The sequence below is a fragment of the Podarcis raffonei genome, chromosome 10, assembly GCF_027172205.1.
Source record: "Podarcis raffonei isolate rPodRaf1 chromosome 10, rPodRaf1.pri, whole genome shotgun sequence".
Taxonomy (NCBI): domain Eukaryota; kingdom Metazoa; phylum Chordata; class Lepidosauria; order Squamata; family Lacertidae; genus Podarcis; species Podarcis raffonei.
The window spans coordinates 55,053,795-55,075,675 of NC_070611.1; the positions used below are offsets into that span (position 1 = coordinate 55,053,795).

Genomic DNA, 21,881 nt, shown 5'->3' on the forward strand with positions numbered 1-21,881 from the left:
CCCTTTCACAACATACAGGTAGAATTCAAGTATCTTTTGCATAAAGCGGCTCATTGGCTGGGGCCCTCCAGGTAAGGCTGTATGTACTGCAGCCGGCAATGGCCCAATGGTCAGGGGGCGATGGAGGATGAGAATCAGGCAACACCTGGGGGACCACTGTGATAGGACTGTGTACGCTATGAGAGAACACAAAGGAAGTCTGATGGGGGAGGTCAACTATGCAAATCATGAAGGCTCAAAGCAGTGTTATATTTTTTTAAAAAATCACATTGGTCCCGAAGAGAGTAAAGTGCTTTCCCCACCCACCCAAATTTAGGCTCTCACAACTGCATGTGCTGGGTTGTTTAAGAGCAGGCAGGGAGGAAGGGAAGGAAGGAAGCAGACTATCAGTTTTACAGAACACAATGAGGGGCAGTATGACTGCACAGTCTGTCCTGGGAGAGAGAAGCCACAACTTAAGTTATCTCCAAGAGCGATAATTAAAAGTGTGTAAGAGTGTGTGTGTGTGAATATAAATAACACTTTCTGTAGAGGGTTCTCATAAATAAAAGGCAATCCTTCACGATTCAAGCTGTGGTGAGTTCCCGCAAAGCTGCCCTGGTGCTTCCAGTAGTCTTGGCAACAGGTGGCTGCCATCCTCTAGCACTTGTTGTGTTCTCTGTCTCCTGCTCTGCTGCCGCCGCTCTCTGCTTTATGTACAACAAGGGTTATCAATGACCAGCATGACATCAATGCCATAGACTTCCAGTAGGTCCATGAGGAAGCTACGGTCGCCTTGGGGGTCCAAGCCCATTCCTCGGGCGTGGTCAGCTGTCAAGGTCTTGTCCTGGCTGGCTGACACCTCCATCAGCGTCTGGAATATCCGGTTGTTCTGCTCCATGAAGAACCTTCAGAGGTAATGTGAAATGTAGATGTGTGAAGCCCAAAGCATTCCAGCACCCCTCTTTGATATACTACACCAGCCTTCTTTTCTCTTTGTTTTGGTTTAGATTTGTGGGGTTTTTATTGCAATGTATTAGGAGAAGTTTTAATAAAATATTACTTTTTTAAAAATAACGAAAAAATGAAAAAAGTTGAGATACGCAGACCTTCAGGCTCTATTTTTTACTAGGACTGCCAGAACCACCAACAGGAAAGTACTGCAAAAACAGAACGAGAGGATTTTGAGCCCCGGAATTTTGTTTTGAGTTCCAGAATTCCATAGGCCTTACAGTCCTCCCACCCACAGAAAAACAGTATGGTTTGGGGAAAACTGGGTGCTGCTCCCCTTTTGTTGCCACTATTGCTAAACAACTGGGAGCCCCAAACCTTTGGTGATCTGCCACAAATCTCCCAGTAAATCCCATGATAGCTACTGCCCACCCCTGCTCTGAAGAATCCCACATGAACAACTCACAGGATAAAAAGGTCCTCTTCACAAGAACTGCAGTCTCCGTCCACTTCCTGGGAGTACATCAGCATCTGTCTGAATGACAGAGAAACACAACTGTCACATCAAAACTGCTGCCTCTCAAATGACTCCTCCAGAGACTTCCAAAGGCAATTCTAAGTGATGCCATTGATCTAGAAAGGTCTGAAGAGCTTGAGAGCCTTGTATATCTAGGGGACCAACCATCTCTTTCTCTATATCCCAACTTGCCCCAAGATGACCAAGGCCACACAGCAGAAGTGGGGGACCTTAGACCCGGGTGCAAAATGCAGCCCTCTGGGCCTCTCTGCCTGGTGTTCAGGACTCTTCCAGGACCACACCCCCTATTCCCAGGCTACACCCCTCAGTGACCCTCCTCTGGGCCATCCTTGAGTACTCTTCTCTGGATGGAGGATGGAGATACGACTGTGGGTATCTCTAGCTTTTACTGTACCAAGGTAAGAGTCACACCTGTGCCTCCACCCACTTTTACCTCTAGTTCATTACCTGCACGCTGCCCCCTGAAGGTTGTGCATGAGGAAATTTGGCCCTCAAGCTGATGAAGGTTCTCCATCACTGAACTACAGCAAACAGATGAGTATTTGGTGGAAGTCTACAGCTAGGGAAGTCTAAGTTCAGGAAAGTACACTATTTAATTTTGACACTTGGTGTGTTTTTTTAATAATTAATTTTCACGTTCCTGGTCTTAAGACCAGTCATCTCAGAGACCTCCAAGACCACACATATGCTCTGGGGTCCAGATGAAGGGCTCAGAAGTTGGGAAGAATCCGGAAACAATGCCCCCACACTCAAGCCATGGGGAGAATCCAACAGGGAAAGCTTCTGCTGCTGCTACCTCTGATCATTAAGCCTCCGGTACTTTTCTTTGTCGGCGCTGTTAATTTTCAGGAGCGGCTGCAGATGCTCGTGGTGGGTCTTCACATTCTGGTTATCCACGTAGACGTCGTAGAGATCCCGCTTCTCCTCAAAGATTTTCTCCGTTGTGCCTGCCGGAAACAGAGGAAGAGAACGGGTTGGGCCCAGTCTACGTTAGTGAAATCGGTATTCATAACCATCAGTTTATTTGGATGCCACTCTGCCACAAAGCATCCCCACATGCAGCCACACACACAATGAAACAGCACAGTCTTAGAAAATGCTGCCCATTATCCCTTAGGTACAGACTGTTAAGGCAAGGCTCCACGAGGGGGCTGGAGGGTGGCAACACGAGAACAGGCCTTCTCTGCAGTGGCTCCCCATTGTTGGAATGCTCCCCCCAGGAAGTTCAGCTGGAACCTTCATTATACAGTGGTACCTTGGGTTACAGACACTTCAGGTTACAGACTCCACTAACCCAGAAACAGTACCTCAGGTTAATAACTTTGCTTCTGGATGAGAACAGAAATTGCACGGTGGCAGCGGGAGGCCCCATTAGCTAAAATGGTACCTCAGGTTAAGAACACTTTCAGGTTAAGAACGGACCTCCAGAACGAATTACGTTCTTAACTCGAAGTACCACTGTACACCTTAGGTGCCAGGCGAAAACATTCCTCTTCAACCAAGCCTTTGGCTGATCGATATCGATTTTAAATGTGTTGTGGGAGGGGTGATTCTTGGTTTGTTGTTGTTCTTACTTTTATTACAATTTCTGTATTTTAAATTTTGAAATTTTATGTTGTGAACTGCCCTGAGATCTACAGATGAAGAATATAGCATTAATTATTAATTATTATTATTATTAATAATAATAATACTGTATGTAACAGTTTCTTCTTGATTTCAGCCCAAACCCTTGCACAAGCAGAACTGGAGAATCTCGGGGTGACAAAGCAAGCAAACAAACATGTGCCTATAGAAAAGGTGTGAGGAACCTTTTTCAGCCTCGGCTGCACTGCATCATGGGAAATCTTCTGGGGGCCGCATTCCAATGGTTGGCAGGGCCAGAAGGAAAAGTGGGTGGAGCAATGGGTGTGGGTCTTACTACTGTTGTACAGCAGGCTACCTTTCAAGCCCACAAAAGCCAGGGGGTCCTATGCATGCACGCTCTTCTCTCCATCATTCTTCCAGGCAAGCAACACTCAATGTCACAGTTAAGGTGCCTGTTCCAGCCAGGCAAAGCGGTACTGGAGGGTGCAGAGCAGGGCCAGGAAGGGGCGTGGCCTCAGGAAGAGTACTGAGGGCTAGGCTAGAGAGGCCTGGAGGACTGTCCCACCCCCTTGAATGGGATGCTTCATACTTACAGGCCACATATGACACTTCCGTTTCCAGCATTTCAATGTCAGCCACATTGACGTAGAAGAAAGGCTTGGACTCAGGAACAGTCCCACCGATTCCAGGCAAGGAGACATTGGCAAGGCAGCAGCAGCAATAAACTGCAGACAAGGGCAGAGAGAAGGCATGGCATTGTCTTCATCAAAATGCTACCCCATATCCCTGCTCCCTTGCCTTTGATACAGATTCGCCGTTTCCTTTTTATTTATTTGTAACCCACTGGATTTTTGGTAGAAACTGTACATCTGGATTAAAACTTTGGGGTGTTTGTGTGTGTGTGTGTGTATAGACACACACACACATAAAGGTAAAGGGACCCCTGACCATTTGGTCCAGTCGTGGCTGACTCTGGGGTTGCGGCGCTCATCTCGCTTTACTGGCCGAGGGAACTGGCATACAGCTTCCAGGTCATGTGGCCAGCATGACTAAGTCGCTTCTGGAGAAGCAGAGCAGCACACGGAAACACCGTTTACCTTCCCGCCAGAGCGGTATCTATTTATCTACTTGCACTTGGACGTGCTTTCAAACTGCTAGGTGGGCAGGAGCAGGGACCGAGCAACGGGAGCTCACCCCGTCACAGGCATTCGAACCGCCGACCTTCTGATTGGCAAGTCCTAGGCTCTGTGGCGCCACCCGTGTCCATATATATATATATATATATATATATATATATATATATATATGATGGCATTTTGATGAGTACAATGTTGTATGGATGCAAACCTTGCATGCAGAAACAACACCAAGTCTGTAAACAAAGAGCCATGTGGAGGCACTCATCGTTTCTGAAACAGCTGCCCTCATGAGCAAGCAGGCACACAAAAATCCAAATGCTATTTTTGTTTTATCATCAAATCTTTTCTTTTTTAAAAAAAACTCCTGTTGGTTTTTCTTTATATGAAACAATTGATGAGTTATCAGTAAGAAGATCCTTTCCACAAGACACAGCGTACCAACTAAGATCAAGGACTCAGCTAAGATTTATATGATGAATGAACAGCTCTACTTTCTCACCTACGGAGCACAGAAATGTGCTTGGTTCCCCCCTGGCCATTATGCCCAAAACTCAGCCAAGAGGTGTCACAATAAGGCAGCAATCTTATACCCACTTACCTGGCAGTAAGTCCCACTGAACTCAATGCGACTTATTGCTGAGTAGGCAAAGGGTTGCACTATAAAACACAGAAAAGCCCTAACTAGGGTTAGGAGAGCTGGAGAAAAAATTCACATTGGGCAACCAATGGTTTCAGATAGCATATGAGTAGACAAGTCTAAAAAGCCCAGGACACAAATTTTCATGGCCCTCTAGCAGCTGTGGTGGCTCATTTACCAGTAGCAATGTATTTATTGTTAACTCTGGAATTATATATATACTCGGTTCTGACCAAACTAGCCTCTCTGGAGGCTTTTGCTCTGGGTAAATGAGCCAGCATAGCCTCTAGAAGGCCGTGGAAATTTGTGTCCTGGCCTACCATGTACTATCTGAAACCAGAGGGGTTAATAGGCTGTCAGATGTGACAACCTGCGGATTAGCATTCAGATCTTTTGAAATGCTGCCCCTGTTTTGTTCTGGCTGCAGGCATTTCTTTTCTCTCGCTGCATTTTGTTTTGCGTTTGCTGTCTCAAACCTGCAGCAATATCTTGTGTGGATTACGTTTTTTTCACAGTTTCATACACCGCTTTGGAATCTGCTGGTGCAGGGCATTTAGAAAGAAACAAGCAAACAAACAGCAGAGGGGAGAAACTTTCACCGTGCGCGATTTGATAACACAGACCACATCTCCCATTTTCTACGTACCTCTATAGCAGACCACCCCTACGGGAGGCGGGGAAAATATCAAAATGCGTTTCCGAAGCAAGGCGAACTTCCAGAGAGTCAGGATCTGCTCGCCAAAGAACTTAATGAACTGAGACATACAGCCTGCAGGGTGCGTGATCTGCAGCCAGATAAAAAAACAGAGCAGGGAGTTAGCAACGAAACAGATACAAGATGGCTCCCATTTTTGCTGCTGAGGTGATGACTGCAAACAACAGATCCAAGAAAGGGGAGGAGAAGTACCCTGGAGCTTCGAATGTCCAGAAACTTCTATCCTTTCAGGCAAACAGAAGCAATGGACCACACAGCTCACTTTGCAACCTTGGGCAAAACCTCCCTCTCAGCTTATCCTAACACACAAGGTTGTGAGGGTACATTGCGGAAGGTGGGGAAGATTCATGTACGTTGCCCTGAACTCTTTGGAGGAGGAGACGGAGGTGGATAAAAATGGAAGAAACAAACAAATAAAAACACTTTTCTGTAGAACACCTGCTCTACTCCTCGTTGTGAATTAGAGCAGTAAACTGGGTGATAGAGTGCACTGAATTTCCCAACTTTCCAAATTCCAAAATGAGAGCTGCTAATAAGTTGTAACCTGACTTGGGAATTCAATATATTTTGGTTAAATTAATATAATTTGGTTTTGCTTGGTAAGTAAAATATGTGCAAAATTGCAGAGAGATCATTAAAAAATGATTGCCAAGTACTTATAGTTGTATATATTTATATTATTATTTATTTATCTATCTATTTATTTATTTAGCAGTAAATGACATCTTCAGAAGGCAAAATTAAAATTATTCGGTTTTCCAAAAGCAGTTTATGTGCTTCTTCAACAAACGTAAGACTTACCAAGCTAAATGTGCCCAATCACAAACATAATGTCAGCTTTGAATTACTAACATCCAAAAACATTTTTAAAGGCCCCTCACAATGAAGAAATTTGCAAAAAATTAAGTTTCATGCCCTACTGTCACAGAATGCAAGAGGCCTCCAGGGATCCATCTTGGCCGCTAGCTAAAGCTACTTCGTGGCATCTGACCAGTGTGGATCATTGGCACGCTCTGTTTCATGCGAAGCTCAATAACCGCAGCCTATTTCTCACCTTCATCTCTGGGTACATGTATCTGTGGATGGAAGGCAGCCAGTGGACGGTTTGCTGGGAAACAAGAGTGCCAGCAGGGAGGACCCCTTTCTTGTCGTCATAAAATGCCTCCAGGTGAGAGTAATGCCCTGGCATCTCCAGCTGATGTCTGTAAGGCAAGCAGAAAAGCAAGTCACAAAGGGTAACCAGAGAACAACCCTCCATTTGCAAGCCAACACTATCAGTTTTGCATCAGTGGCACCTGCTGGTCCCTCCTGCCAGTTCTGGCTCTTTGGTGGTCACATGATTCCTTTCCTATAAGAACGCAGGATGAACCTGCTGTTCACACAGGGAGCAACCAGATGCCTATGGGAAGCCAAAAAGGCAGGACCTGAGTGAAACAGCACCCTCCCACATGGCTCCTGGTGCAGCACAGCTTCCATGCTTAAGCACCTGGTGGCCTAAACAGTAGCATCCAGCCTCCATGCATGCGTCTTTTCAGTGCCGTTATGTATTTCACTTACGAATTGCTTCCTACGAGGCACCTTGCGGTGGTTTGCAATGAAACAAGAGCGCGTTGCAAACAATCGCAAACATAAAAACAGTCAAAACGACTGCATTTATAAAAGCAAAAAAAGGCATTGTGCATAAAACCATTAAAACTACAATTACATATATAGACAGTGGTACCGCAGGTTACATACGCTTCAGGTTACAGACTCCGCTAACCCAGAAATCGTGCTTCAGGTTAAGAACTTTGCTTCAGGATGAGAACAGAAATCGTGCTTGGGCGGTGCGGTGGCAGCAGGAGGCCCCATTAGCTAAAGTGGTGCTTCAGGTTAAGAACAGTTTCAGGTTAAGAACGGACCTCCGGAACGAATTAAGTAGTTAACCCGAGGTACCACTGTAATTTGTTTCATGTTCAGTACATATACCAACAACATTCACTTGGGAGGCTTGTTAGAAAGAGAAGAATCTTCAACAAGTGCCTAAAAGACAACAGAGGTGGTCTGACTTCTACGCGTCCCCGCTGGAAAATGACTTGGCAAAGCGGGTCATCCAAGTCACATCTGAAACCATCCCAGAAAAGCCACCACGGTATTCCAGCACAAACTAAACATTTCTCCCGAACCACTTTATGGTCCAGTAACAACCTCCCTCCCATGCTCCCTTTTTTTCTAATAACGTACCTGACCTGGTTCTCCAGGAAGTGCATGTATCTATACAGCAGGGTGTAGGATGGAGAAAGAATCCCCACAGACTTCATCCGAGCGCCACGCTCTAACTCGCTCTCCACAGGCATGTTGGCGAAACAGGCCAAGCCGAAGCAAAGGCCTTTCCGGAAGTAACTGGAAAGGAAGATAGAATGGGAATAAATAGGCAAACTGGATTGGGGAAGGCATGCAGGGAAAGCAGGATGGAGACACGGTGCTTCCTGGATTGCAGGGGGTTCGACTAGATAACCCTCAGAGTTTCTCCCAAGTCTACAATTCTATGATTTTTCCAGATGCGCATGTGTGTGCACTAAAGACGCACTGAATTTGGACGCGAATCACATTTGCTTGCTTTCCAGAACAGCAGCTGGATTGGTCTGTTGTGCTACAAGAAAATAAATCCCTCTGCATAGTTCTCTGAGAGTTACTCCATGAAACCAAGTTGGCCTTACTTCAGAGTAGACCTGCCCAGGACTAGGAAATTTATTTATTATTATTATTATTATTATTATTATTATTATTATTATTATTATTATTATTTATACCCCACCCTCCCCAGACAGAGCCGGGCTCAGGGCAGCTAACACCAGTAAAATTACAGTAAAAACATACGGGGGGGGGCACAATTTAAAATACAGGTTAAAATGCAATTTAAAATCCATCCTCATTTTAAAAGTAGCCCATAGATCAAAACCATAAGGGTTCTAATTTGAGAGCACCATGATGAGAGTTGAAGGAGGGCAGTCTTTATGCTGGGCTAGTTAATCCAGAACGTTTAGTCTCTGGGCTCTCCCCGCCATCAGCTCTGGCTCTGCTCACAACTAATGGGCTGCCTCCAACGGGTAACTCCATCTGCATCAACCAGGTGCTGGTGTGGGTATCTGTGCACAGAGCAAACCTTCCCTCCCCCCCACACACACCCCAAAGCCCTTGCAATATGCACTCAAACAGGAGAGTAAGGGCGGGGTATAAATTCAACAAATAAATGATTATATAACAAATATACGCTGTTAGTCTACAATGGTAATCGCCTCGTCCATTTCATCAGGGGCAGTCTGTGCCGAAAGGACACGCACAACTGAACAGCACAAGCAGGACCCTGGGGACGTTTTGTACACTCACATGAAATCCGACTGAACTTTATGGGACCCGCTGGCCATGGATTTGAACTCGACGCCTTCCAGGTCAATGTCTTGCGGCAAACACCACTCAACCATGTTACCTGTGGAGGAGAGGAGAGAACGCAGATGAACACACACCTGGGCACAAACACCAAGGCAATTGGCCTGAACGTATTATGCAGACGTGCCTACAACCGTCAATGCCAGGTCATTAATTCTGCTAGCCATGGGGAGGAAGAAGAGGCTACGAATGGCAAACTGCTCCTCAACTCAAGAGTCCCACACCAACCTCTCAGATCCAAGCAGAGTGGCTGGGGAAACCCAGCCAGATGGGTGGGGTATAAATAAATGATTATGATTATTATAGAGCAGAAAGAAAGATGGGAAGCAGGGCCACTCCATCAGCTCAGCTGAAAGAAGAGCAGTTTTTGCCTCCTTCCCTCCTTGAACAGTTTTCCATTGCTGCTGGTCTTTACAAGCACTCTGTAAATAAGATATAATGCCTGAGCTCGCTTTCACCCCCTCCTCCTGCCCAATCTCTTTTCCTCTTGTGTCGTGTCTTTTAGACTGCAAGTCTGGGCGCAGGAGCTGATTTAATAGAGATATTTGAAAGGCACTTTGGGAGCCCTTTGTCAGCTGAAAAGTGGGGTTAAAATGTTTATATAAGTCCATCTAGTGCAATAGGGCTATCTCTGACAGGCCAGAACTCTCAAGGCAAAGATAGACTTTTGACTTGATCCTTTTAAAGTGGAGATGCCATCTATCTTCCACATGGAAAACCTGTCTCTGCTCAGTCCTCTTGAGTTATAGTCCCTCCTTAAAATCTGTGCCTCTCCTGCGCCCTTGTCCTTTTAGTTATCTTTACTGATTACACAGTTATCCAGCCCTTCATCGGAGGAGCTTGTGTCATCCTCACAACCACCCAGTGAGGTAGGTTAGGCTGAGAAAGTGCTTCGGCCCAAGGTCACCCAGTGAGCTCCACGTCTGATGACAGGAGCCAGCCACCAGTAAATCACACGGAGCAAGTTGGAGTTGACTCTTTATTAGGAAAAAACAGGGTCTGCACAGGAGTGCCAGGCCTAATGAGAACAACAACTCATCTCTGGTCGGTCTTGCCCCCATGAAGCAGTTGAGGAGGCTGCAGGCCCCTGCCTCCCCACAGCTGCCTAAGTCCCCTCTTCTCCAGGGTTTTCCCCATGCAATCTGAAACTTTGCCTGTGTGAAGCTAACTTCTCAACCCTTTTCATGCCTCTTTTGGTTCTGGGAGACCAAGGGGGAAGGGAGGGAGCTAGTTGCAGCAGGAGAGGGAGACACCTGTGGTTCCTCACCAGCTCTGGCTCTTGGCCCGCCTTATCTCCATCCTCTGCTTCTGCCTTTGCTTCTGGACTGCTCTCTGCCACAGCCTCTTCCTGCTCACTAAGTCCTGTTACCTCTTCAGCCTGTGACACCTCTTCCCAGTCTGTTCCCTCTTCTCCCTCTGCCCACTGATCGTCGTCTCACCACCACTCCCCAGGCTCTGAGCCTTCTTCCCTTGGGGGTTCCCCAACTGTTGCTTCCCACCACTCCTCCATATCCAACCGGTCCATCACACCCGAGTTGGGATTTGAACCTAGGTCTCCATGGTCATGATTTGACACTCTTAACCAGGCATAGGCAAACTTGGCCCTCCAGATGTTTTGGGACTACAACTCCCATCATCCCTGACCTCTGGTCCTGTTAGATGGGAGTTGTAGTCCCAAAACATCTGGAGGGCCGAATTTGCCTATGCTTGCTCTTAACCACGGTATCAGACTGGCTTTCCACACCACACCGCCACCTGGGTGAACTTAGTCACAAGGGTGACGTTGATTGAAGGTTGCCTCTTACGAAACCTAGCTCCACCAAAAACACAACATTTTTTTCTCCAGGAGAGACTGCGAAGGCTGATCCTCAAAATAGACGCTGCCACACTCAATACTTTTCAAGGTGAAACACGACCAGCATAGCAAAGGGTGGGGAAAATACTTGAAAAGCACCCACTGCAACGGTTGTAAATTTTAGCTGATGATTGCAGGCTGTTTATCTCAGATGGGCAGAAATGACAAGCTAGGCCCCAAAAATAACAGCTTTATTTTCCCTGTTCCAATCCACTGCCCTAAAAAACCAACAACCCTGTATCCACTGGGATCCGTACACTGGAAAAGCTATCAAGCCCACAAAGATGTCAATAGCTTTGCTATTATGTCATTGCCAATCGGGTTGTGTTTTATATAGAAATTTCTCATTGCATGCGCAAACATTGATCAATAAAATTATATTTAGCTGCTGAAATCAAGCGTTGCCTATCATGTTCCTTCAGGAGCCTGAGTAAGCCCTGTGCCTAGTTAAGCAATATTATTTGCTTCACGGAAAGAAAACCTTCATACATTCAGCCGTCTTAACTTAGTAGGCAGCAGAAAATTATTATTACAGAAACCACATTCTCTTTCTCCCAAGAGCTGCCTGTTTAACATGCATCATCTTTCATTCTGGTATCTAACTACTTGACTTGAGAAGCTGTGCCTCACCTCAAGCAAGTGGCCTCCTTCTGATTCCTCCTTTTACAACAAAATACACTGAAGAACATCTGATCATTCAGGGATGTGGAACCTGTGGCCTTCCAGACACTACTGGAGTCCAACTCCCATCAGTCCCAGTCAGCACTGGCAAATAGGTGGGGAATAATGGGAGTTTATGGATGTATTTATTCCCTTGATATCCGACCTTCTCCTTCAAGGAGCTCAAGGTGATGTTTGCCGCTCTCCCCACCTTTTTTAATCCCCACAACAGTGTTAGAAATTAGCCAGGGGCCAGGAACGTTTTGCGACTGGCGCAGGTCCAGCTGCGACCAAGTTGAGATCTCTGGATGATAGGTTGGCGGCTGACATCTCCACCTGCCTGTTCCCCCCAACCTTTCTTAAGCAGGTGCTTATTTATTTGCATTTATATCTCACCTTTTTCTCCAAGTAGAATGTGGTTCACCCCCCCCCCTCCTCAGTTCATTCCTACAGCAACCCTGGTAAAGAGGCTGTGACTGGCCCAAGGTCACCCAGTGAGCCTCATGACTGAGTGGGGATTTGAACCCAGATCTCCCATGTCCTTGTCCGACAATCTAACCACTACACCACACTGTCTTCCTAGGGTAGCGGCAGCTCTATAAATTAAGTAGGTAAATAGATATGGGGAAGGCAAAATGTCACTTAGAAAAGGAACTGAAATATTTTCCTGGAAGCTTGAATTTTATTCTGGATTGGTTTATTTGATGTCTGAATGTGTTGTAAACTGCTTTGAGGTTTTTTATTTAAAATATAAAGCGATATAGAAATGAAATGATTGATAATAAATTAATAATAATAATAATTCATTGCAAAAGAGAGAGAGTTGCCTAGACTAGACTAGACTATCTAGGGATGGCAGGCTTGTTGGTTTTGAATGTCTTATGCAGAATTTTTTTTCTTTTCAATTTCGTTGTTCTGTATGGGACAATGACAATAAAGATTATTGTATCATATCGTATCATATCATATCGACATTCCCTTGCAGTGACATTAATTAGTGTTTAAGGTGGCATTTGGGAATTAGCTTATATATCCGAGTTTCTAACACTGCTCTGCAAGGTAGGTTAGGCTGAGAGGCAATGAATGTCCCAAGGTTCTCCAATGAGCTTCCCTGACTCTGTATAGCTGGGAGTTGCACCAGTTTTCCGAAAGGTTTGGAGATGAACAGCTGGGTGTGGGAAGCGGAGAGAAGAGCTTGTTTGCCAGGATGAAATGCTCAGCTGCCTGGAGCGTTATCTCACCTCCAAATTTGTGTTTGTCTTAAGCAGAACAAACACAAGGAACAGGATGGGGAGGTAGGAAGGAAGAATACTGACGCTAAACAGGGCTGTGGTGGCAACTTGTTAAACCACTTAGCCGCATCTCTGCCTGCTATGGGTTCAAGTTCTGGCACTCTCATCCTTTCTGTTTAACTATAAATGAAAACCTGATCTTGATTAGAGGTGTGGCGGGGACGGGGATGAGAGACGAAGTGGTATAGTAAACTGTTCAAAACTGGTGCTTTAACTGCACCAGTTCGACAGATGAAGACAGCTAGATTTGGAACTGGGTGACCAAATGTATAAACCACTTATTCTCTTGTTTCAGCTTGTATTCCGCCTCTCAACCCGAAGGCTCCCAAGGCGGTACACAACACAACGTTAAAAGATGCATACCGACACCCCCACACAACACCCCAATAAACCAAAATAATAAAAGAACCAAATTTACAGACAATCCAGCAAAAATTCCAGTTCTCATAAATGCAATCAAGAGAACAAACAAGCAGCCTGGGCATTAAAGCCCAAGAAGTGCTGGGTACAGTAGACCTCTCTCCCCCCCCCCCCCGCCCCCTCCCAAATCCTGAAAAATAGTGTGTCCAATGCTTGGGAAACATTTATCCCTTTCCTGCTCTCTCCCCTAGGCCCGGCAGGCTCACATGAAGTCACTCCTTTGTTTGTTTTTTGTCTTGCCCAACTGATTTGTATCTCTCCCCACCTACTCACCCAGACGCACATTTTTCTTGCCACGTCACCCATTTCACGCTCATGGAGCAAGGTGCTGAGGCAAGCCCTTGCCTGGCAGACGCAGGTAAGTTTGGCTAATGGCTCCGAACAGATGGTCAGCCTCCTCTGGGAAAGGCATTTTCTCACCAAGTCACACCAAGTGTGTGTGTGTGAGATATATAACATGCCAAGTAGGAAGATGTGTGCTGTGTCAAGCAAGCTCAGTGCTTTAATTAGAAGCCTCGTAAGTCATTAGTTTTGTTTGCTTTGAGGAGGACGCAGCTGTCTGAAACAAGAATGAGGGTGCTTGGGTTCTTTTGGTCATTTGGGGGTGGTGGGGTGGGACGGGATTACTGAACCCACACCCTCGCTCCCTCATTTGAACCCTGTTCATAAAAGCTAGATTATTAGAAATGCTCTTCTGGCAGTTTCCCCCTCACCTTCACTGAGACAGGATAAGTAACCCTGGGGCTGTTCTAACGTAAAGCCAAAATATACGTAGTTTGGACACCACACAAGTGGGCATCAGGCCAGTGTGTTTGCTCCCCTTACTCCCCTCATGTCTGGAGATAATCACGTCCTATTTGGGTTTCTTGCAAATCATAGTTTCCTGGTTTTTGTCCAAACAGGCAAACCATGGTTTCACACGCCTGCAAACCAGGATAGCCTTGAGAGAGAAAAGGGAGAGGAGGTTGGGTGTGAGACTCCTCAGGACTCAAACTTGGGATGCGTCTGAAATAATCTATTGCCTTTGCAACAGAACAGGACTGCTCCTTAAAGCAAGTTTTCACCCAAACCCTGAGTCCAGGAGTCACAAACCCAATGAAACAATAGTTGCTGGAAACCATAGGAGAGGAAAGTGCCCTTGTACTCAGGCCGTGCTTGCTGGTTTCCCATAGGTTGGCTACTGTGAGAGAAAGATGCTGGACTGGATGGACTCTGGCCTGATCCAGCAAGCTCTTATGTTCTTATTGCATGTTCAATGGCATATGTCAGCCAAGCAGTGCAGCAATAGATGGTATCCTACCATAGAGATTTGAAGGTAGAGAGGCTTGGCTATTATGCATTATTCTCCAGCCCTGCACATGGCAGCACTGGAAGGGAAACCACGGTGATGGGAGGCTGAGGAATCCCTCGGTCTTTTTCTGTTTTTATAGCTGCTCCATGCAGTCATCCAATACCTGGTGTCAGTGACAGCAAAGCATCAATCTGCAGGAGGGAACTTGAGGACACGGGTCTAATAAGGTGCTCCAGACCCCCCACATCTGGCCAAGCCACAGTCCAATATCGGCTGAAGCTGACCCAGACAGAACCAACCCAAAACATTTTGCAACCCAAGTCCAAGCAGTGAATGGTGCCCTGATTCCAGTCAAAGCACACAGCACACAAAGCCAATCAAAACGTTTTGGCACCGCAAGCAGAAAAGTCCACAAACGCCTCCCCCATTTCTCCCCTGGCAGTGAAAATACAATACAGTGGTACCTCGGGTTACATACGCTTCAGGTTACATACGCTTCAGGTTACAGACTCCGCTAACCCAGAAATAGTACCTCGGGTTAAGAACTTTGCTTCAGGATGAGAACAGAAATCGTGCTCTGGCAGCACGGCAGCAGCGGGAGGCCCCATTAGCTAAAGTGGTCTTCAGGTTAAGAACAGTTTCAGGTTAAGAACAGACCTCCGGAACGAATTAAGTTCTTAACCCACTGTAATAATAAATTAAATAGTGAACAATTTGCTGCCCTTTCATAACTTCCAGAATCAACCACCTGAGGCGACTGCTTCATTCTGTCTAACAGTGGACTCAGGTAAAGAAAGGACAGGGGTCATTACATAGTTATTTCTTCTGGGCAGAGAAGAGAGGTGCTTCTGCACTCTTCCCACAAACAGCAAATATCTAGGTCACACCTGCACTATACATCTGAAGCCTTCTCATGCCCCTTTAAACAGTCTTGACCCTTGGTTTCCCACAAGTGGTATCATACCAATTTAAATGTAAAGTGCAGATGAGTTCCCAGTTAAACTTTTTCCCTTCCCTGTTTCAGCTTCTACTTCTCTCTTGCGTTCTGCGGAATGCACACACAACGATAAAGCCAAAACAACAGTATTTATAAAATGGAATGGCATGCGCCTCACTGAGGAGATGCACCCATAAATTACTCCCACAACCAGGTTGGATTTTATTTAAATCACTAGTCAGTAAGACTTGATTTAAATCTTTTTTTCTTTTCTTTTTTACAAAAAGACTCATTCTTGCTGGTATAATCTTAATATTTACAACCAGAGGAAGGTTTCGTTTTTGGAATAATACAGTTATATAAAAAATGACTGATTTGGTTATACTATTAGAAATACATAGAGAGATAATTACGAAATTGTTTTGAGGTTTAACAAGTGAACTGTTTATATTTGGACAACTTTTCTGATGTACTTTATTGAAAGGAGAAAATAATCATTTCCTTAATAACAATTTAAACAATTTAACTAACAATTTTAGTTTAGTTTAGTTTAATTTAGTTTAGTTTAGTTAAACAATTTATTTAACTAAAGCAATAACATATGTATCCATATATATGTAGCATATGTATCCATGTTTTTGTTTGTTTTTTTAAAAAAAACTTAGACGGAGTTTTAGCACACATGAAAAACTTAAAACAAATCCTTATTTCCTGATGAATAGAGTTTGGACTATAATGTAACTTAAACAGAAAACTATCTTTAGAAAGATTTTTCCTTCAAAAGCATTTTATTTTAAAAATCCAATTTAAATCAAAAAAAATGATTTAAATTTTTAAAAATCCAATTATTATTATTATTATTATTAATCATTGATTTTTATCCACCCTGCCCACAACCCTGGCACAAGTGCATTCCATACCGTACTCATTAGAGCACTGAGACTATGGGGAAAGAAAAACGCTTCCCACAACTAAACAAGGCAGTTTAAACAGCGGGAATTTGGGTATCACTGCAAGTTCTACCCTAAGGGAAGAGGTCTAGATCTTGGACAGGAGCACAATAGTCCCCTCCTACTGCAGTTCACCTGTAACTGGTATTTGCGCTGCCTCTGACACTTTCATACCGTACAGTTACACACTTTAAGCAGCCATGGCTTCCCTCGAATAATCCTAGGAGCTGTCGCTTGTGACGGGTGCTGAGAGTTACTAGGGGACCCCTATCCCCCTGACAGAGCTGCAGAGTTCTCAGAGTTCTCTGCAAAGAAGGACTGAGTGCCAAACCACTCCAGGAAATGTTCGCTGCGAATGTGGCCACAGACATTCTGAATAGTAGCCGCTGATGTTAACTGATAGCGCGTGTTTGCAGGGGATAAGGAAAGTCCTCCACAAAGTGACTAATTCTGACATCAGGAAGACTTTCAATTGAGCCCAAAAGCAGCCCCAAGATTAGAACTGCAAATTTGTGGTCAGGGAAATAATAGCGAGGCAATCCAGACTTTACTTCCTCCCATTCCTCAACATTCGCAAAGAACGTAACTGGTAAGGCGAAAGGGGAGGGGGGAGAGAGAGTCTGTTGATGTTGTCATTCGCTTCCTTCCACAGAAGAAGAGGCAAAAGAACTTTGTCACATGAGGGGATGTGAGAAAACAGTGCATGGTGTTTCTATTTAAAACTGCTATCCTAGCCTGTGTGATATTTAAGCTACCGTTTCGTCATTAATCATTTTATTTTTTAATATCTAGAAATGACATCTTGCTATAACTTCCTTGTACTTTTAAATGCATTTGTATTTGCATATTTGGACAGCACTGCGGCTCGACTGTTTGTGCAAGTAGACATAAATCCATAAACTGTAATTTGAATTTTTCACTAGTGCTTAACCCATGGATACTAAAAACAAAAACAAAAAACCCCACTTCTCACTGTAGTCTGGTTGAGGCTGGTACTGTCTGCGAGCCTGTCTACATTCATAAATGACCAACAAATGACTCCACCATTTTTTCGAAGACATCCAAGGGACAGACTTGCAGCCAAAACTCAGGGAAGGCAACAGAGGGGACAAAAAGATGTGGGCAAAGTTGCAGGAGAATACAGTGACATGGGAAGATGCCTTATACAGTGGTACCTCGGAAGTCAAACAGAATCTGTTCCGGAAGTCCATTCGACTTCCAAAACATTTGGAAACCAAAGTGTGGCTTCCGAAAACAGACGTTCGGGTTCCAAAGAAGGTTCGCAAACCAGAACACTCACTTCCGGGTTTGTGGCATTCGCGAGCCAAAACATTCAGCTCGCAAGGCATTCAGAATCCAAGGTAGGATTGTACTGAGATCAGACCATTGGTCCATTGCTGCCTACGATGACTAGCAGCAGCTCTCCATATTCCCAGCCCTACCACCGAACACATATGAAGTCTGAAGTCACCCTCCAAGCACTTCCAACACAGAGGGAGAGAAAAGGCAGCCTCACCAAACAGGAGGATTAGAGACCACCATGCTCCTTTTGCAAGTACTTCTTTCCTCAACCCGCCCCAAACATAGCAGCCATGCGGACACCACCAGAAGCAACATCCCAAGAACGATCTAACACGCCATCACACACCTATCCACAACCTTTTCATTACAGGTTTCATAATCAACCCAGCAGATTTTGCACCACATGGCTCGGGAATTTGCAAGGCATTTAAAGAACCCTTGAAGTTAAGTGCTCTTCAAGCGAAGCATTAATTATTGAGCTTCACAAAAGCAAGAAGCCACTCCACAGTCTCTCAAGCAAGGCCAACTCAAGTGGCTAAGACAAAACTGGATGCATGTATGTAAACTGCCTTGGCTGAGCATGGGCAGGGAGGTGAGCCATCAATACCTGAATTAGGACCAAATAAGATATAAGCTACTTGAACGAACTTGTTGAAGGCGAGCGTGGCATCGGCCAATGCTACAGGTTACCCTGGAAAAAGAATCAGCTGGAACGCAGCCCAATCCTTTAGCGTTTTTGCTCAAGTTCAATAGGACTTTATTCCATACAAGAAGAATTGTAGGACTGTCATTGTAGGATACCCAGGTCATTTTAGGAAGGCCTAAAAAGGCTAAATAAGAGCTTAAGAGCCATGTTAAAGGTAAAGGGACCCCTGACCATTAGGTCCAGTCGCGGACGACTCTGGGGTTGCGGCGCTCATCTCGCTTTATTGACCGAGGGAGCCGGCGTACAGTTTCCGGGTCATGTGGCCAGCATGACTAAGCCGCTTCTGGCAAACCAGAGCAGCGCACGGAAACGCCATTTACCTTCCCCCCAGAGCGGTACCTATTTATCTACTTGCACTTTGATGTGCTTTCGAACTACTAGGTTGGCAGGAGCAGGGACCGATAAACGGGAGATCACCCCGTCGTCATGTTAGAGAGGGTCAAAGGCTTCTCACTGTTTTCACCTGGCAGATGCCCCTAGGATTCCTGCAAGCAGAAGCTGAGTGCAATTGCAGTCTCCCCACCTGAGGTTTCCAGAAACTGGTATTCATATTGCCTCCCATAACATGATCGACCTAGCTGGTAGACACTGATAGACTTATCCCCCATGAGTTTTATCTAATCCTCTTTTAAAGACAAGCTGGCAGCTGTCACCCTATCTTGCAGCAGCTATGATGTTATCTTTTTTATTTAGACAAAATGTTTTTTTACTTAAACAGGCTTTTGGCCTACAAGCCGGCTTGTGAACATACTGAAACTGGTTTTCACTAGGTTTTTTAAATGACTGATGTTTTTTTACCTGTCTTGTTTTTAAATGGTGTATTTCACAGCTATTTCTATATCTATTTTTAATATATTTCATTGCATTATTGTTGTTAGTTGCCTTCAGTAACCTCCAGTGAAAAAGCAGGAAACAATTTTAAAAAACAAAACCCACACAATTTGCATATATTTCCAAAGAACTTGTTTAAACTGTTGAAAACCTGCCACATATTCATGCAACAGGATGTAGGTAAAGGACACAACACAAGAAATGAGGAAATATTGAGCCACTCCAAAAAGATTCACGCTGCAGAAACTTCACAGTGAAAATGGTACTCAGTTTTGCTTATCCTTACAAAAGCAAGGCTGGGCTTAATTCTTCCTGTTAATGTTCAAAAACAAAGATTACTCCAGGAATATGCGTCAATGCCTTTAAGCATGTGCAGAATATTTTTCTCCCCACCAGCCAAGTAACCACAAACAATCCTTGTAAAGCTGGAGTTAAAGAGCAGGACATCCAGGATCAATAGCATTTGGGAGCTTTCTGATGCCACAAATCTCTCATTTTAACACAAGGGTTGCCAACCTTTTTGTGCCAATGGGCACATTTGCAAACCGGATAAACTATTGCTGGCACCCCACAACATTTCCAATGGGCAACAACAGAATTTACCCATTTCAGCCAGAAGGGAAGGGACCCTTCTGGTTACAGGGAATGGCTTTGCAAGCACGCTGGTGACCTCTAACAGGTTTCATACTATATCGGCTTAAGACAGTCCTTCCAACTACTCCTAATTGGTAACATTCATACAGAACATAACAGAAAAGATATCTTCAACTTTGCAGGTGAGAATGCAATGGGGTCTGACCCAAGGCCCATCTAGTCCATCATTCCGCTTCCCAGAGTGGCCAATAAGACACCTTTGGGAAGCCCACAAGCAGCGCTTGAAGGCAACAGCCTTCCCTTGTTATTTGGTCTTCAGAAACTGGTAGTCTGTGGCATATTGCCTCAGAACAGTATGGCTCCTTTTAGCCATAATGGCTGGTAAGACCCGTCTTCCTCCGCGAATTTGTTTGATCCTCCCCAAAAGCTACCTAAACAAACCCACAGCTCATTGCTACATTCTGTGGCAGCGCATTGTGTAAGGCAGTGCAGTGCTTCTGGATGATGCTGGACTACAAATCCCATCAGTCTCAAGCAGCATGGCCAATGGCTGTGGTTGATGGGAGTTGTAGTCCACCAGTATCTGAAGGATACCCCATTGGCTACCCTGGTTGCAAGTTAAGATACGTAGTGAGAAGCGATACACCCTTTTTGTCCATCCACAATCAACACCCATCAATGTAATTGGGTAATTCCAAGTATTATGGGAGATGGAGAGAGAGAAATCCCTTCATGTCTGCCATTAAGAGCAGCAGAGACGGACAGACCAACCTGGGCATTTAAGGGTACTAGGAAGTCCTCTTGGGACAGCTCCACCAGAACAAGCACAACTGTGCACTTGTGCAATTCAATGACACTTCCACTGGAAAACGTCCCAGAGAATCAAGCGCCATGTTCATGGATGCACCAGTGGGGAAGGGGGGACCATGTGTATTTTTCACACCAGGCATCCAAATGCTTTGGGCTAAGCCCCTGGAGTTGTACCCTGAAGTTGCAGTTTGAGAGGTCAAGGGTCAATGGTGCAGGCCCTACTGCTTCCAACAGGGCCTCTCTGAACACAGTGGGTAGACAGCGTATGACTCTATCCCCTTCCATCTCTGGAGATGTCTTCCGAAGGATACCTGTGTGGGAGGGGGATGCTACACAATTGGGGCAAACATGGCACTGTCCCACTAGCCTCAGTTTGCCCTCAGCCAGGCCCCACCTGCCTGCCTTGTCTGCTTACAACCAATCAGACCTTTCATCCTCAACGGACATCATCAGCCACCACTGAGGTGACTGCCACGAAGGGCATCCATGACTCACAGAGGGTGGAGACACTATTAAGTTTTCCATTAGGAAAAGCCTGGTGGAAAAGCAAACAGGTGCAAGTCACCTTCCCTGCCCATGGCTGATATCTTCATGGCTGATATCTTAAGAATCTCTATGGGCATCATAAGGTAGAAGGAAAAGAGGTGACACATCCCTAATGCCAACCTACCGGTTGGTTTCCTTCCTGGGAAGGTGTATGCCGACCTGCAGCAGCAGCTTAAAGGAGGGCCAGGGGAGCGCCCTTTGTGCATGGTCAGAGGAACTCGGTTCTGCCAGAAAGCAACCCAAAGGGGGAGAGACCACACACACACAAGCTTCTATTGAGGTCTTGCTGCTGTAAAGGCACCCACCACCACGCACAACCCGGGATGTCAAGGGGGGGGGATGGGTGCAAATCCGAGTCCCTTCCTCCTCCACCGGGGGAAAGGGAGATCCGGCGAGGGCATCCCTAAGCGATTCCGCTGCAAGCAGCCCTTACCCGTGCGGGGATCGAAGGTGACCACGAACACGGCCAAGATCTGGTCCTCCTCCACCTGCTCGGCTCCTTCCTGCTCCTGGAGGCGCCCGCCGGGGCCGCCGCCACCGCCGGCGGCTGCCTCCCCCTTGACGCCAGAGCAGGAGCCCCCCCAGCCGCCGGGCTCGCCGGACTCCGGGAGGGAGACGGCCGGGCCCTCGGCCCAGAAGAGCAGCGGCGCGTCGTCGGCTTGCTCCACCATGGCCCAGCCAACCAACCAGCCAGCCAGCTGCGGCGCTTGGC

At 45.8% G+C, this 21,881-nt stretch overlaps 1 protein-coding gene across 1 annotated transcript; it reads right to left on the reverse strand.

The window, feature by feature from the left end:
• Positions 1-235: 235 nt before the first annotated feature.
• Positions 236-21,873, reverse strand: DENND11 (DENN domain containing 11). Its single transcript, XM_053404972.1, has 9 exons — positions 21,603-21,873; positions 8,916-9,015; positions 7,770-7,928; positions 6,601-6,748; positions 5,478-5,616; positions 3,649-3,780; positions 2,265-2,415; positions 1,397-1,465; positions 236-887 (listed from the first exon to the last, which is right to left on the reverse strand). The coding sequence occupies exons 1-9, from the start codon at positions 21,838-21,840 to the stop codon at positions 692-694; spliced, it is 1,332 nt and encodes a 443-aa protein (XP_053260947.1). The 5' UTR covers positions 21,841-21,873; the 3' UTR covers positions 236-691.
• Positions 21,874-21,881: the final 8 nt, after the last annotated feature.

Bases quoted from the DNA above. Each gene is read 5' to 3' on its own strand.
- DENND11 (XM_053404972.1), bottom strand. From the start codon at position 21,840: ATGGTGGAGCAAGCCGACGACGCGCCGCTGCTCTTCTGGGCCGAGGGC. The intron at 6,749-7,769 runs GTACGTTATTAG...CTTGCCTTACAG, and splicing joins TTCCTGGAGAACCAGGTCAG to ACATCAGCTGGAGATGCCAG. The intron at 1,466-2,264 runs GTAGCAGCAGCA...TCTGTCATTCAG, and splicing joins CGGAGGCTTAATGATCAGAG to ACAGATGCTGATGTACTCCC.